The 15,000-nt window shown below is 45.3% G+C and overlaps 1 protein-coding gene across 1 annotated transcript in view; it reads right to left on the reverse strand.

Annotated features, from left to right (window-relative positions):
- Positions 1-15,000, reverse strand: part of hmga2 (high mobility group AT-hook 2) — a 95,483-nt gene that overhangs the window by 7,588 nt on the left and 72,895 nt on the right. Inside the window, exon 4 of the mRNA XM_042318108.1 lies at positions 2,966-2,995. Within this exon, the coding sequence (XP_042174042.1) occupies positions 2,966-2,995 (30 nt within the window). The remainder of the gene's footprint in view (positions 1-2,965; positions 2,996-15,000) is intronic.

Here is a 15,000-nt window from a genome sequence, read left to right on the forward strand (position 1 = left end):
CCTGTACCCTGTTCCCACAAAGCAGCAAATCAGGGTCCAGTTATGCATTCACACCAGTGAACAGGGGGGGGAGGGAGGGAGGGGAGGGGGGGGTGGGGGGACTCTGTCTGTGGTGTACTTCACAGGTTGTTTATGATTCTTTAATCACTGATAAACTATTTGTCATTTGTTCACTGATCTAAGAGTTCCTCCCAGTTGAGCTGTACAATACCTCATTATGTGTTGGGAGTTAACTGTCTGTAACGGTCTTGAAAACTGTACGGTGTGAAGCTGAACTAGGAGCTAGAAACACGTTTAGGAGCTTGTGTGAAAATGAAAGAAGTCTGATGTTGGATTTAGTACTCCCATCAGGCTCTGTGTCTGAAAAGCCTGCGTTACTCAGAGCCTTAGTACAGGGGTGTGTGTGATGCTGCACTTCACAACCCCACTAGTGTCTACACAGCCTCACCAAAAACAACAGGCGCTTTCATTCAGTCACTTCCAACCAACTAACTACATATCCAACTGTCTCCTCATTCAAACTGCATATCTACCTGTCTCCTCATTCAAACTGCATATCTACCTGTCTCCTCATTCAAACTACATATCTAACTGGCTCCTCATTCAAACTGCATATCTAACTGTCTCCTCATTCAAACTACATATCTAACTGTCTCCTCATTCAAACTACATATCTAACTGTCTCCTCATTCAAACTACATATCTAACTGTCTCCTCATTCAAACTACATATCTAACCGTCACTTCATTCAAACTACATATCTACCTGTCTCCTCATTCAAACTGCATATCTAACTGTCTCCTCATTCAAACTACATATCTAACTGTCTCCTCATTCAAACTATGAATCACTTCATGTGGTGGAGAAAAGGAAAATGCAGTAACCAGGCAGACAGGTGCATCTTGGGAGTTCCCTTGCTTCGGACGGACGGGGGACGGACGGGGAACTCTCTTCATAACACAACACACCCCTGATGTCATTATGGGGCATTGTGATGTCATTATGGGGCATTGTGATATCATTATGGGGCATTGTGATGTCAGTATGGGGTATTGTGATGTCATTATGGGGTATTGTGATGTCATTATGGGGTATTGTGATGTCATTATGGGGTATTGTGATGGGGTATTGTGATGTCATTGTGGGGTATTGTGATGTCATAATGGGGTATTGTGTGTAGATTGATGAGGAAAAACATGAATTTAATCCATTTTAGAATACGTCTGTAATGTAACAAAATGTGGAAAAAGTCAAGGGGTCTGGAATACTTTTCCAAATGCACTGTACGTGTGCTTATGTGTAGGTTTAGTTGCCTAGACTGAGAGGTCCTTGTGTACAGTAGGGATGCATCCCAAATAGCACCCTATTCCCTTTATAGTGCACTACTTAAGACCAGGTTCCTATGGGGGAATAGGGTGCCATTTGGGATGTAGCCTAGGTGAGACAAGGATCGGAAGCAACAACATACATGATAAGAGCTGTGATGACTAGAGGACAACTGTTCTCAGTGCTGATGGGTGGACAGACACTGACAGACAGACTGACGTGTGACAGACACAGACAGACGTGTAACAGATGGACGGACAGACAGACAGACTGACAGACAGACTGACTGACAGACAGACAGACAGACGTGTGACAGACACAGACAGACGTGTAACAGACGGACGGACAGACAGACAGACGTATAACAGACGGACAGACAGACAGCCAGACAGACGTGTGACAGACAGACAGACGTGTAACAGACGGACGGACAGACAGACAGCCAGCCAGCCAGCCAGACAGACGTGTGACAGACAGACAGATGTGTAACAGACAGCCAGCCAGCCAGACAGACAGACGTGTGACAGACAGACAGATGTGTAACAGACAGCCAGCCAGACAGCCAGACTGTCACGGCAGGGTAGCCTAGTGGTTAGAGCTTTGGACTAGTAACCGTAAAGGTTGCAAGTTCAAACCCCCGAGCTGACAAGGTACAAATCTGTCGTTCTGCCTCTGAACAGGCAGTTAACCCACTGTTCCTAGGCTGTCATTGAAAATAAGAATTTGTTCTTAACTGACTTGCCTAGTAAAATAAAGATAAAATAAATAAAGACAGACAGACAGACAGACAGACAGACAGATGGGTTGTGGAAATGGAAATGTCGGTTTGGAGGGTGGTGGTGGTGTTAGGATACAACCCACTGGGCAGCCAGCCAGACGAACAGACAGACAGACAGACGAACAGACAGACAGACAGATGGGTTGGGGAAATGTTGGTTCGGAGGGTGGTGGTGGTGGGGGTGTTAGGATACAACCCACTGGGCAGCAGACAGACAGACAGACAGACAGACAGACAGACAGACAGACAGACAGAGACAGACAGACAGACAGATGGGTTGGGGAAATGTTGGTTCGGAGGGTGGTGGTGGTGGGGGGTGTTAGGATACAACCCACTGGGCAGCCAGCCAGACAGACAGACAGACAGACAGACAGACAGACAGACAGACAGACAGACAGACAGATGGGTTGGGGAAATGTTGGTTCAGATACAACCCACTGGGCAGCCAGCCAGACGACAACAGACAGACAGACAGACAGACGAACAGACAGACAGACAGACAGATGGGTTGGGGAAATGTTGGTTCGGAGGGTGGTGGTGGTGGGGGTGTTAGGATACAACCCACTGGGCAGCCACAGACAGACAGACAGACAGACAGATGGGTTGGGGAAATGTTGGTTCGGAGGGTGGTGGTGGTGGGGGTGTTAGGATACAACCCACTGGGCAGACAGACAGACAGATGGGTTGGGGAAATGTTGGTTCGGAGGGTGGTGGTGGGGGTGTTAGGATACAACCCACTGGGCATAGATGTCAACTCAACGTCTATTCTGCGTTTGTTCAACGTAATTTCATTGAAATGAGGTGGAAACAACGTTGATTCAACCAGGCGCGTATCCAGTGAGAATCCTTCATGTCACATACCTGAGTTGGCTTTTGGACCACCTGCTTTGGCTGCAAAAAGAGGAGAGAGGGAGAGAGAAGAGGGTTAAAATTCATCCTGGACCAATGATTTCAAGAGAACATCATTACATGCCTGTTTAATACACGTCTGTCTGTCTGTTCATCTGGCTGGCTGTCTGTTCATCTGGCTGGCTGTCTGTCTGTCTGCCTGTTTAATACACGTCTGTCTGTCTGGGTTCATCTGGCTGCCTGGTCTGTCTGTCTGTTCATCTGGGCTGGTCTGTCCTGCCTGGTCTGTCTGTCTGTTCATCTGGCTGGCTGGCTGTCTGTCTGTCTGCCTGTTTAATACACGCACTGTCTGTCGTCTGACAGACAGACATCTGACAGTCTGGGTTGCTGGCTGTCTGTCTGTCCTGTTTTACACGTCTGTCTGTCTGTTCATCTGGCTGGCTGTCTGTCTGTTCATCTGGCTGTCTGTCTGTCTGTCTGTCTGTCTGTCTGCCTGTTTAATACACGTCTGTCTGTCTGTTCATCTGGCTGGCTGGCTGTCTGTTCATCTGTCTGTCTGTCTGTCTGTCTGCCTGTTTAATACACGTCTGTCTGTCTGTTCATCTGGCTGGTCTGTCTGTCTGTCTGCCTGTTTAATACACTCTGTCTGTCTGTTCATCTGGCTGGCTGTCTGTCTGTCTGTCTGCCAGTTTAATACACTGTCTGTCTGTTCATCTGGTGGTGGCTGTCTGTTCATCTGGCTGGCTGTCTGTCTGTCTGTTACACGTCTGTCTGCCTGTTTAATACACTCTGTCTGTCTGTCTGTTCATCTGGCTGGCTGGCTGTCTGTCTGTCTGTCTGCCTGTTTAATACACTCTGTCTGTCTGTCTGTTCATCTGTCTGTCTGCCTGTTTAATACACTCGGAAAAGTGGAGACGTTGTAGACAATAAACATCACTGAAGACTTCCTGTCCAGCCCTTGTCCTACAGATACTTCCTGTCTAGCCCTGGTCTTACAGACACTTCCTGTCCAGCCCTTGTCCTACAGATACTTCCTGTCCAGCCCTTGTCCTACAGACACTTCCTGTCCAGCCCTTGTCTTACAGATACTTCCTGTCCAGCCCTTGTCCTACAGATACTTCCTGTCCAGCCCTTGTCCTACAGATACTTCCTGTCCAGCCCTTGTCCTACAGATACTTCCTGTCCAGCCCTTGTCCTACAGACACTTCCTGTCCAGCCCTTGTCCTACAGATACTTCCTGTCCAGCCCTTGTCCTACAGATACTTCCTGTCCAGCCCTTGTCCTACAGATACTTCCTGTCCAGCCCTGGTCCTACAGATACTTCCTGTCCAGCCCTTGTCCTACAGATACTTCCTGTCCAGCCCTTGTCCTACAGATACTTCCTGTCCAGCCCTGGTCTACAGACACTTCCTGTCCAGCCCTGGTCTTACAGATACTTCCTGTCCAGCCCTTGTCCTACAGATACTTCCTGTCCAGCCCTGGTCTTACAGATACTTCCTGTCCAGCCCTTGTCCTACAGATACTTCCTGTCCAGCCCTTGTCCTACAGATACTTCCTGTCCAGCCCTTGTCCTACAGACACTTCCTGTCCAGCCCTGGTCCTACAGATACTTCCTGTCCAGCCCTGGTCCTACAGATACTTCCTGTCCAGCCCTTGTCCTACAGACACTTCCTGTCCAGCCCTGGTCCTACAGATACTTCCTGTCCAGCCCTGGTCTTACAGACACTGCTGTTTTTGGAGGCGGAGTCGTGTTCGCTAGCGAAGATAGATTTGCGGTGATTTACTAACAATAAGTGAATTGTTTCGTTTCATTTAGACAAGTTGCTTAGCCTAGCTAGCTAACACGGATTAAAGTTGGTTAGCCTAGCTAGCTAACACGGATTAAAGTTGGTTAGCCTAGCTAGCTAACACGGATTAAAGTTGGTTAGCCTAGCTAGCTGAAACGGATTAAAGTTGGTTAGCCTAGCTAGCTAAAACGGATTAAAGTTGGTTAGCCTAGCTAGCTAAAACAGATTAAAGTTGCTTAGCCTAGCTAGCTAAAACGGATTAAAGTTGGTTAGCCTAGCTAGCTAAAACGGATTAAAGTTGCTTAGCCTAGCTAGCTAAAACGGATTAAAGTTGGTTAGCCTAGCTAGCTAAAACGGATTAAAGTTGGTTAGCCTAGCTAGCTAAAACGGATTAAAGTTGGTTAGCCTAGCTAGCTAAAACGGATTAAAGTTGGTTAGCCTAGCTAGCTAAAACGGATTAAAGTTGGTTAGCCTAGCTAGCTAAAACGGATTAAAGTTGGTTAGAAACCCTTTAAACCATTCTGCTAGCAACCGTAATGCTGTCCGAGGAGGAGGAGGAGCAGAAGGAGGTGGAGGAAGAGGAGGGAGATGACTAACAAAGCTCAGATTGTGTCTCCTAGGACAGGAAGTATCTGTAGGACAAGGGCTAGACAGGAAGTATCTGTAGGACCAGGGCTAGACAGGAAGTATCTGTAAGACCAGGACTGGACAGGAAGTATCTGTAGGACAAGGGCTAGACAGGAAGTATCTGTAAGACCAGGGCTAGACAGGAAGTATCTGTAAGACCAGGGCTAGACAGGAAGTATCTGTAAGACCAGGACTGGACAGGAAGTATCTGTAAGCCAAGCGTACTGTACACACACACACACACACACACACACACACACACACACACACACACACACACACACACACACACACACACACACACACACACACACACACACACACACACACACACACACACACACACACACACACACACATTCCATGCCCCTGGATGGGGATGGTTGTGAACAGCTGGTGAGTTCTGTGCCAGCTCTGTGTTGGATGCCAGCGGTCGGTGTGTGTATGTACGTGTGTGTGTGTGTGTGTGTGTGTGTGTGTGTCTAATAGTAACACGGTAAACGTCAAAACCAGATGGGGTCGGGACCGAGGCACTCCAACACTGGCCATAAAGGAAATACACTAACAGGATACACCACCGGGACCCTATTCCCTATGTAGTGCACTACTATAGACCCTATTCCCTATGTAGTGCACTACTATAGACCCTATTCCCTATGTAGTGCACTACTATAGACCCTATTCCCTATGTAGTGCACTACTATAGACCCTATTCCCTATGTAGTGCACTACTATAGACCCTATTCCCTATGTAGTGCACTACTATAGACCCTATTCCCTATGTAGACCCTATTCCTATGTAGTACTATAGACCCTATTCCCTATGTAGTGCACTACTATAGACCCTATTCCCTATGTAGTGCACTACTATAGACCCTATTCCCTATGTAGTGCACTACTATAGACCCTATTCCCTATGTAGTGCACTACTATAGACCCTATTCCCTATGTAGTGCACTACTATAGACCCTATTCCCTATGTAGTGCACTACTATAGACCCTATTCCCTATGTAGTGCTACTATAGACCCTATACTATAGACCCTATTCCCTATGTAGTGCACTACTATAGACCCTATTCCCTATGTAGTGCACTACTATAGACCCTATTCCCTATGTAGTGCACTACTATAGACCCTATTCCCTATGTAGTAGACCCTACTACTATAGACCCTATTCCCTATGTAGTGCACTACTATAGACCCTATTCCCTATGTAGTGCACTACTATAGACCCTATTCCCTATGTAGTGCACTAGACCCTATTCCCTATAGACCCTATTCCCTATGTAGTGCACTACTATGACCCTATTCCTATGTAGTGCACTACTATAGACCCTATTCCCTATGTAGTGCACTACTATAGACCCTATTCCCTATGTAGTGCACTACTATAGACCCTATTCCCTATGTAGTGCACTACTATAGACCCTATTCCCTATGTAGTGCACTACTATAGACCCTATTCCCTATGTAGTGCACTACTATAGACCCTATTCCCTATGTAGTGCACTACTATAGACCCTATTCCCTATGTAGTGCACTACTATAGACCCTATTCCCTATGTAGTGCACTACTATAGACCCCCTATTGCCCTACTATAGTATGTGCACTACTATAGACCCTATTCCCTATGTAGTGCACTACTATAGACCCTATTCCCTATGTAGTGCACTACTATAGACCCTATTCCCTATGTAGTGCACTACTATAGACCCTATTCCCTATGTAGTGCACTACTATAGACCCTATTCCCTATGTAGTGCACTACTATAGACCCTATTCCCTATGTAGTGCACTACTATAGACCCTATTCCCTATGTAGTGCACTACTATAGACCCTATTCCCTATGTAGTGCACTACTATAGACCCTATTCCCTATGTAGTGCACTACTATAGACCCTATTCCCTATGTAGTGCACTACTATAGACCCTATTCCCTATGTAGTGCACTACTATAGACCCTATTCCCTATGTAGTGCACTACTATAGACCCTATTCCCTATGTAGTGCACTACTATAGACCCTATTCCCTATGTAGTGCACTACTATAGACCCTATTCCCTATGTAGTGCACTACTATAGACCCTATTCCCTATGTAGTAGACACTACTATAGACCCTATGTAGTGCACTACTATAGACCCTATTCCTATGTAGTGCACTACTATAGACCCTATTCCTATGTAGTACTACTATAGACCCTATTCCCTATGTAGTGCACTACTATAGACCCCCTATTAGACCCCCTATGTAGTGCACTACTATAGACCCTATTCCCTATGTAGTGCACTACTATAGACCCTATTCCCTATGTAGTGCACTACTATAGACCCTATTCCCTATGTAGTGCACTACTATAGACCCTATTCCCTATGTAGTGCACTACTATAGACCCTATTCCCTATGTAGTGCACTACTATAGACCCTATTCCCTATGTAGTGCACTACTATAGACCCTATTCCCTATGTAGTGTGTGTGTGCCAACACTGGCCATAAAGGAACATCTGAAAGACGCTGGTTCCCCATTCTGATGGAACTGGAAATACACTAACAGGATACACCATGCAGGTTCTTTAACAACAGCAGCCAATGGGGAAACAGGATGCCATTTCCCACTGAATATTCATGGTGGGTTCTTTAACAAGGCGTATGCCTTATGGCCAACGTGACATGGTGTGATGAAAGAAACATACAGGAACATACGCTAACCATGTGTATGTGACAAATAAAATTTGATTTGATTTTGATTTGAACAACAGCAGCCAATGGGGAAACAGGATGCCATTTCCCACTGAATATTCATGGTGGGTTCTTTAACAACAGCAGCCAATGGGGAAACAGGATGCCATTTCCCACTGAATATTCATGGTGGGTTCTTTAACAACAGCAGCCAATGGGGAAACAGGATGCCATTTCCCACTGAATATTCATGGTGGGTTCTTTAACAACAGCAGCCAATGGGGAAACAGGATGCCATTTCCCACTGAATATTCATGCCATTTACCACTGAATATTCATGCAGGTTCTTTAACAACAGCAGCCAATGGGGAAACAGGATGCCATTTCCCACTGAATATTCATGGTGGGTTCTTTAACAAAAGCAGCCAATGGGGAAACAGGATGCCATTTCCCACTGAATATTCATGGTGGGTTCTTTAACAACAGCAGCCAATGGGGAAACAGGATGCCATTTCTCACTGAATATTCATGGTGGGTTCTTTAACAACAGCAGCCAATGGTTAAACAGGATGCCATTTCCCACTGAATATTCATGGTGGGTTCTTTAACAACAGCACGAAGCTCCAGTCTGAAGGACGTTGTGGTGAAACATTTCAACTGTATTTATTAAAATGTGACGCAAACCCTTTTTTTTTTACAGAGTTGCCTGACAGAACACAAAGATACAGGGGTTAGTTAGTTTAGGTTCGAGTCATATCATTAAATCAACTCATAAAACAGTTAACAACAACACCATTCGTTATCTATAGGAGGTAGTTATACCCTGCCTTCCACAGGTAAAGGCAGGACCTTCATTCTCCATCATAGTGCATCTAGGATGAAACATTCCACAATATGCCAGAGTTGTAACCATACTCCTTTAACCACAGAAGTCTCTCTCTCTCTCTCTCTCTCCCTCTCTTTCTCTCTCTGTCTCTCTCTCTCTCTCTCACTGTCTCTCTTTCTCTCCTCTCTCTCTCTCTCTCTCTCTCTCTCTCTCTCTCTCTCTCTCCTCTCTCTGTCTCTCTCTCTGTCTCTCTTTCTCTCCCTCTCTCTCCCTCTCTTTCTCTCTCTCTCTCTCTCTGTCTCTCTCCCTCTCTTTCTCTCCCTCTCTCTCTGTCTCTCTCTCCCTCTCTTTCTCTCCCTCTCTCTCTGTCTCTCTCTCTGTCTCTCTCTCTGTCTCTCTCTCCCTCTGTCTCTCCCTCTCTCTCTCCCTCTCTCTGTCTCTCTCTCTCCTCTCTCTTTTAACACCTCTTTCCATCAATTTGTCTTGCAGACCCTCATGCCAAAAGACTTTGCCTTTGTTTTGGTTTGTTTGTTTGTCAATTAAGGTGTGCAGGGTGAATACGTGATCTGTCGTACGGTAATTTGGTAAACAGCCAATTTGCTCAGTACATTGTTTTCGCTGAGGAAATGTACGAGTCTGCTGTTAATGATAATGCAGAGGATTTTCCCAAGGTTACTGTTGATGCATATCCCACTTTTGTGGATTGGTGGTGATCAGTCCTTAGTTCTAAATATTGGAGAAGATGCCAGAGCTAAGGAGTTTAAGTATAGCCAATTGGAATTCAAGTTTGTATATTTTATCATTTAATTTAGGATACCATCAATACCACATCCCTTTTTGGGTTGGAGGGTTTGTACTTTGTCCTGTTGTTCATTCAATGTAATTGTAGATTCCAGTGGGTTCTGGTAATCTTCAATGGCTGATTCTAACATTTGTAATTGAACATGTATATGTTTTTGCTGTTTGTTCTTTGTTATAGAGCCAATCAGATTGGACCAGTGGTTTACCCAGACATCTCTGTTTTGGAGAGATAACTCTTCATGTTGTTTGTTTAGAGTTTACCACTTTTCCCAGAAGTGGTTGGATTCTAGGGAGTCTTCAATTACTTTGAGCTGATTTCTGATGTGCTGTTCCTTCTTTTTCCATAATGTATATCTGTATTGTTTTAGTGATTCACCAGGTTTTTGCATTCTTCATCAAACCATTTTTCATTGTTGTTTAAGTTTCTTAGGGTTTCTGCTTGACATTTTTTGTAGATTTGATAGAGAAGCTGCAAGGTAAAATATACCGGTTAGGCTTTCTACTGCCAAGTTTACAACGTCACTATTACAGTGAAATGTTTTGTCCAGGAAGTTTTTGGTAGGTTTTTATTCTACATTCCTTCCATCTATAGCATTTCTTAATATTATTCAGTTCCTTTGGCTTTAATGCCCCATGATTGGGTGTTGCTCTGTTCAAGTACAGTAGACTGATCTTTGTTGTGATCTGATAGGAGTGTCAGTGGGGTGACTGTGAACTGCTCTGAGAGACTCTGGGTGGAGGTCAGTGATAAAGTAGTCTGCAGTACTACTGCCAAGAGATTAGCCGTTAGGTGTCACCTACCATAGGAGTCTCCTCTGAGCCTACCATTGACTATGGACAGACCCAGTGTGCGACAGAGCTGCAGGAGTTGTGGCCCATTTTTGTTGGTTGTTTTGTCGTAGTTGTGTCTACGGGCGGCACATTTGGCAGGGAATACTATCCTCTGCAGGCAGGTGTTTGTCCCCCCTGTGTGCTGAGAGTGTCAGGTTCTTGTCCAGTTCTGGCATTTAAGTCACCACAGACTAGTACATGTCCCTGGGCCTGAAAATGGTTCATCTCTCCCTCTAGGACGGAGAAGCTGTCATCGTTAAAGTATGGGGATTTTAATTGGGGGAATATATAGGAAGCACACACAAGGACATTTTTCTCCATTGAGAGCCAGATGTAAAACGTTCCTGTTTTGACTAATTTCATAGAGTGGGTTAGATCTGCTCTATATCAAATTAGCATACACCCTTGAGCCTCTTCCCTGTTTCACTCCTGGTAGTTTGAGAACACCATATTATCTCTGTAACCTAGAGGGCAACCAATGGGACCAATCTCCTCTATACCATGTTTCTTGTAGGGTGAAAATGTCTGTATTTCCAATATCTTTGGTGAAGTCTGGGTTCCTGCTCTTTAGGCAAAAAGCAGATGACCTCCGACCTTGTACATTCTGAAAGTATTCAGGCCCCTTGACTTTTTCCACGTTGTTACTTTACATTCATATTATATATATATATATATATTTAAATGTCCTTCATCAATCTACACACAATACCCCATAATGACAAAGCAAAAACAGGTTTTAGCTATTTTTGCAAATAAAAAACGGAAATATCACATTTACATACGTACTCAGGCCCTTTTCTCAGTACTTTGTTGAAGCACCTTTGGCAGCGATTACAGCCTTGAGTCTTCTTGGGTAGGACGCTACAAGCTTGGCACACCTTTATTTGGTGAGTATCTCCCATTCTTCTCTGCAGATCTTCTCAAACTCTGTCAAGTTGGATGGGATGTGTTGCTGCACAGCTATTTTCAGGTCTCTCCAGAGATGTTTGTTTCGGGTTCAAGTACGGGTTCTTGCTGAGCCACTCAGGGATATTCAGAGATTTATCCTGAAGCCACTCCTGCGTTGTCTTGGCTGTGTGCTTAGGGTCGTTGTCCTGTTGGAAGGTGAACCTTCGCCCCAGTCTGAGGTCCTGAGCACTCTGGAGCAGGTTTTTATCAATGATCTCTCTGTACTTTGCTCAGTTCATCTTTCCCTCGATCCTGACTAGTCACCCAGTCCCTGCCCGATGAAAAATCTCCCCACAGCATGATGCTGCCACCACCATGCTTCACTGTAGGGATGGTGCCAGGTTTCCTCCAGACTTGACACTTGGCATTCAGGTCAAAGAATTCAATCTTGGTTTCATCAGACCAGATAATCTTGTTTCTCATGGTCTGAGAGACTTTAGGTGCCTTTTGGTAAACTCCAAGCAGGCTGTCATGTGCCTTTTTACTGAGGAGCGGCTTCCGTCTGGCCACTCTACCATTAAGACCTGATTGGTGGAGTGCTGCAGAGATGGTTGTCCTTCTGGAAGGTTCTTCCATCTCCACAGAGGAATTCTGGAGCTCTGTCGGAGTGACCATCTGGTTCTTGGTCACGTCCCTCTCCCCCGATTTCTCAGTTTGGCCAGGCGGCCAGCTTTAGGAAGAGTCTTGGTGGTTCTAAACTTCTTTCATCTAAGAATGATGGAGGCCACTGTGTTCTTGGGCATCTTCAATGCTGCAGACATTTTTTGGTACCCTTCTCCAGATCTATGCCTCAATTCCTTCAACCTTCTGCTTTTAATTCTAATAAATTTGCAAAAATTTCTAAAAACCTGTTTTTGCTTTGTCATTATGGGTTATTGGGTGTAGATTGATAAGGATTTTTTTATTTAGTCAATTTTAGAATAAGGCTGTAACGGAACAAAATGTGGAAAAAGTCAAGGGATCTGAACACTTTCCAAATGCACTGTATGTACCGTAATAATTGAATAATAAACTCCTTGTATATTCCAGGATGAGACAGTAAAAGCTTTGTGTTCCGTAGTGTCTAGTGTTGTTTTGGTGTGGTTTAGACTCGGACCGTTACTAGGTAACAGTCTAAGCTAAACCCCGCCCCCGATCTTACAGAACTACCTAGGTAACAGTCTCAGCTAAAACCCCCCGATCTTACAGAACTACCTAGGTAACAGTCTCAGCTAAACCCCGCCCCGATCTTACTGAACTACCTAGGTAACAGTCTCAGCTAAACCCCGCCCCGATCTTACAGAACTACCTAGGTAACAGTCTCAGCTAAACCCCGCCCCACGATCTTACAGAACTACCTAGGTAACAGTCTCAGCTAAACCCCGCCCCCGATCCCCCAATCTTACAGAACTACCTAGGTAACAGTCTCAGCTAAACCCCGCCCCCGATCTTACTGAACTACCTAGATAACAGTCTCAGCTAAACCCCGCCCCCGATCTTACTGAACTACCTAGGTAATAGTCTTCCTCCAGTCAAAGTCAGACATGTCACTGAACCAACCACCTTTTAGGTGATATACACCCAGAACAACCTTCAGACAGGTCTGGGTGTATATCAGTCAACCTTCAGACAGGTCTGGGTGTATATCAGTCAACCTTCAGACAGGTCTGGGTGTATATCAGACAACCTTCAGACAGGTCTGGGTGTATATCAGACAACCTTCAGACAGGTCTGGGTGTATATCAGACAACCTTCAGACAGGTCTGGGTGTATATCAGTCAACCTTCAGACAGGTCATACAAATTATCTTCATTCTCTAGCCTCCCTTTTAGGCTACAATCTGCTTCTAGAAAAAAAAGAGGAACCTCAGTAAAGAACCTACGGTAAAGAACCTCGGTAAAGAACCTACGGTAAAGAACCTAAAGGACCTACGGTAAAGAACCTACGGTAAAGAACCTCGGTAAAGAACCTAAAGGACCTACGGTAAAGAACCTACGGAAGAACCTACGGTAAAGAACCTACGGTAAAGAACCTACGGTAAAGGACCTCGGTAAAGGACCTACGGTAAAGGACCTACGGTAAAGAACCTACGGTAAAGAACCTACGGTAAAGAACCCACGGTAAAGGACCTACGGTAAAGGACCTACGGTAAAGGACCTACGGTAAAGAACCTACGGTAAAGGGTCGCACACTGAGCACCACATCTCCCGCTCATCTACCGATCGTTCAGCGCGCTGTTGATGCCCGACTGACGACATTTTCTCACAATTCTACATGTAAAATTGGTTTGCAGTCGGCTCGTAAAATTATAGCCGGCACTCTGTTCAGAGGTGCTAAGTACTCTCACTAGACAAATGCTATTGGTGCGTGTGTCCGAGCCTTGAAAGGGTTTCTTTGGCTGTCCTCCAAGGAGAACCTGTTAAGGAACCTTTTTGAGTTCAAGAACCCTTTTGGATTCCATGTAGTGTAGAACACTTGCCACAGAGTGCATTTTACCTGGAACCCAAGAGGGATCTTCAAAGGGTTCTCCTGATGATAGTCAAAGTACCCATTTTGGAACCCTTTTGGGTTCCAGAACCCTTTTGGATTCCATGTACCATAGAACAATGCCACAGAGTGTTTGACCTTTTTACCAGAGTGTACTGGGACTTAAAGGAATAGTCATCTCTGGTTTGGGTCACAGGGTCCATCCAAAATGGCACCCAGTTCCCTGTATAGTAGGACAGCCAGAGGGTAGTGTCGGTATAGTGCACTAGATGTGATGGAAATAGGCTGTTATTTGAGATACAACCAGAAGGTAGCCACAGGGTCACGGTGTGTGATCTCTATCTTTAATGGTGTGAGTTTAAACACTAACGATGCTGAGAGAAACCTGCTGATGCTGTTGTTTACTCCGTTACTATGTTACTGTGGGCCGTCACGGAACACACATGCACCACAGGAGGTTGGAGGCACCTTTAAATGGGGAGGACGGGGCTCGTGGTAATAGCTGGAGCGGAGTCAGTGGAATGGTATCAAACACATGAAACACATGATGCCATGAAAGAAAGATGGCGTCGGAGAGGATGGCTGTTGTCTTATCGGCTCTTAAACAACTGTGCTATTTTGTTTGTTTTCTCGCATCGTTTGTTTAACTAATTTTGTTCATAATGTTGCTGCTATCGTCTCTTATGCCCGAAAAGAGCTTCTGGACATCAGAACAGCGATTACTCACCTCAAATTGGACAAATAATCTTTCTTTAATGAGTCGGACGGGAAGGATGTACTCCAAACACCCGAACAGGCCCTCATCTCCGTCATTCGCAGGAGAAAGAAAGCTGCCGCTTTCAAGGAGCGGGACTCTAACCTGTAAGCTTATAAGAAATCCCGCTATGCCCTCCGACGAACCACCAAACAGGCAAAGCAGCAATACAGGACTAAGATTGAATCGTACTACATCGGCTCCGAAGCTCGTCAGATGTGGCAGGGCAATCTATTACAGACTACAAAGGGAAGCACAGCCGAGAGCTGCCCAGTGACACAAGACTACCAGACTAACTAAATAACTTCTATGCTCGCTTTGAGGC

Source organism: Oncorhynchus tshawytscha, unplaced genomic scaffold, assembly GCF_018296145.1.
Source record: "Oncorhynchus tshawytscha isolate Ot180627B unplaced genomic scaffold, Otsh_v2.0 Un_contig_673_pilon_pilon, whole genome shotgun sequence".
NCBI lineage: Eukaryota > Metazoa > Chordata > Actinopteri > Salmoniformes > Salmonidae > Oncorhynchus > Oncorhynchus tshawytscha.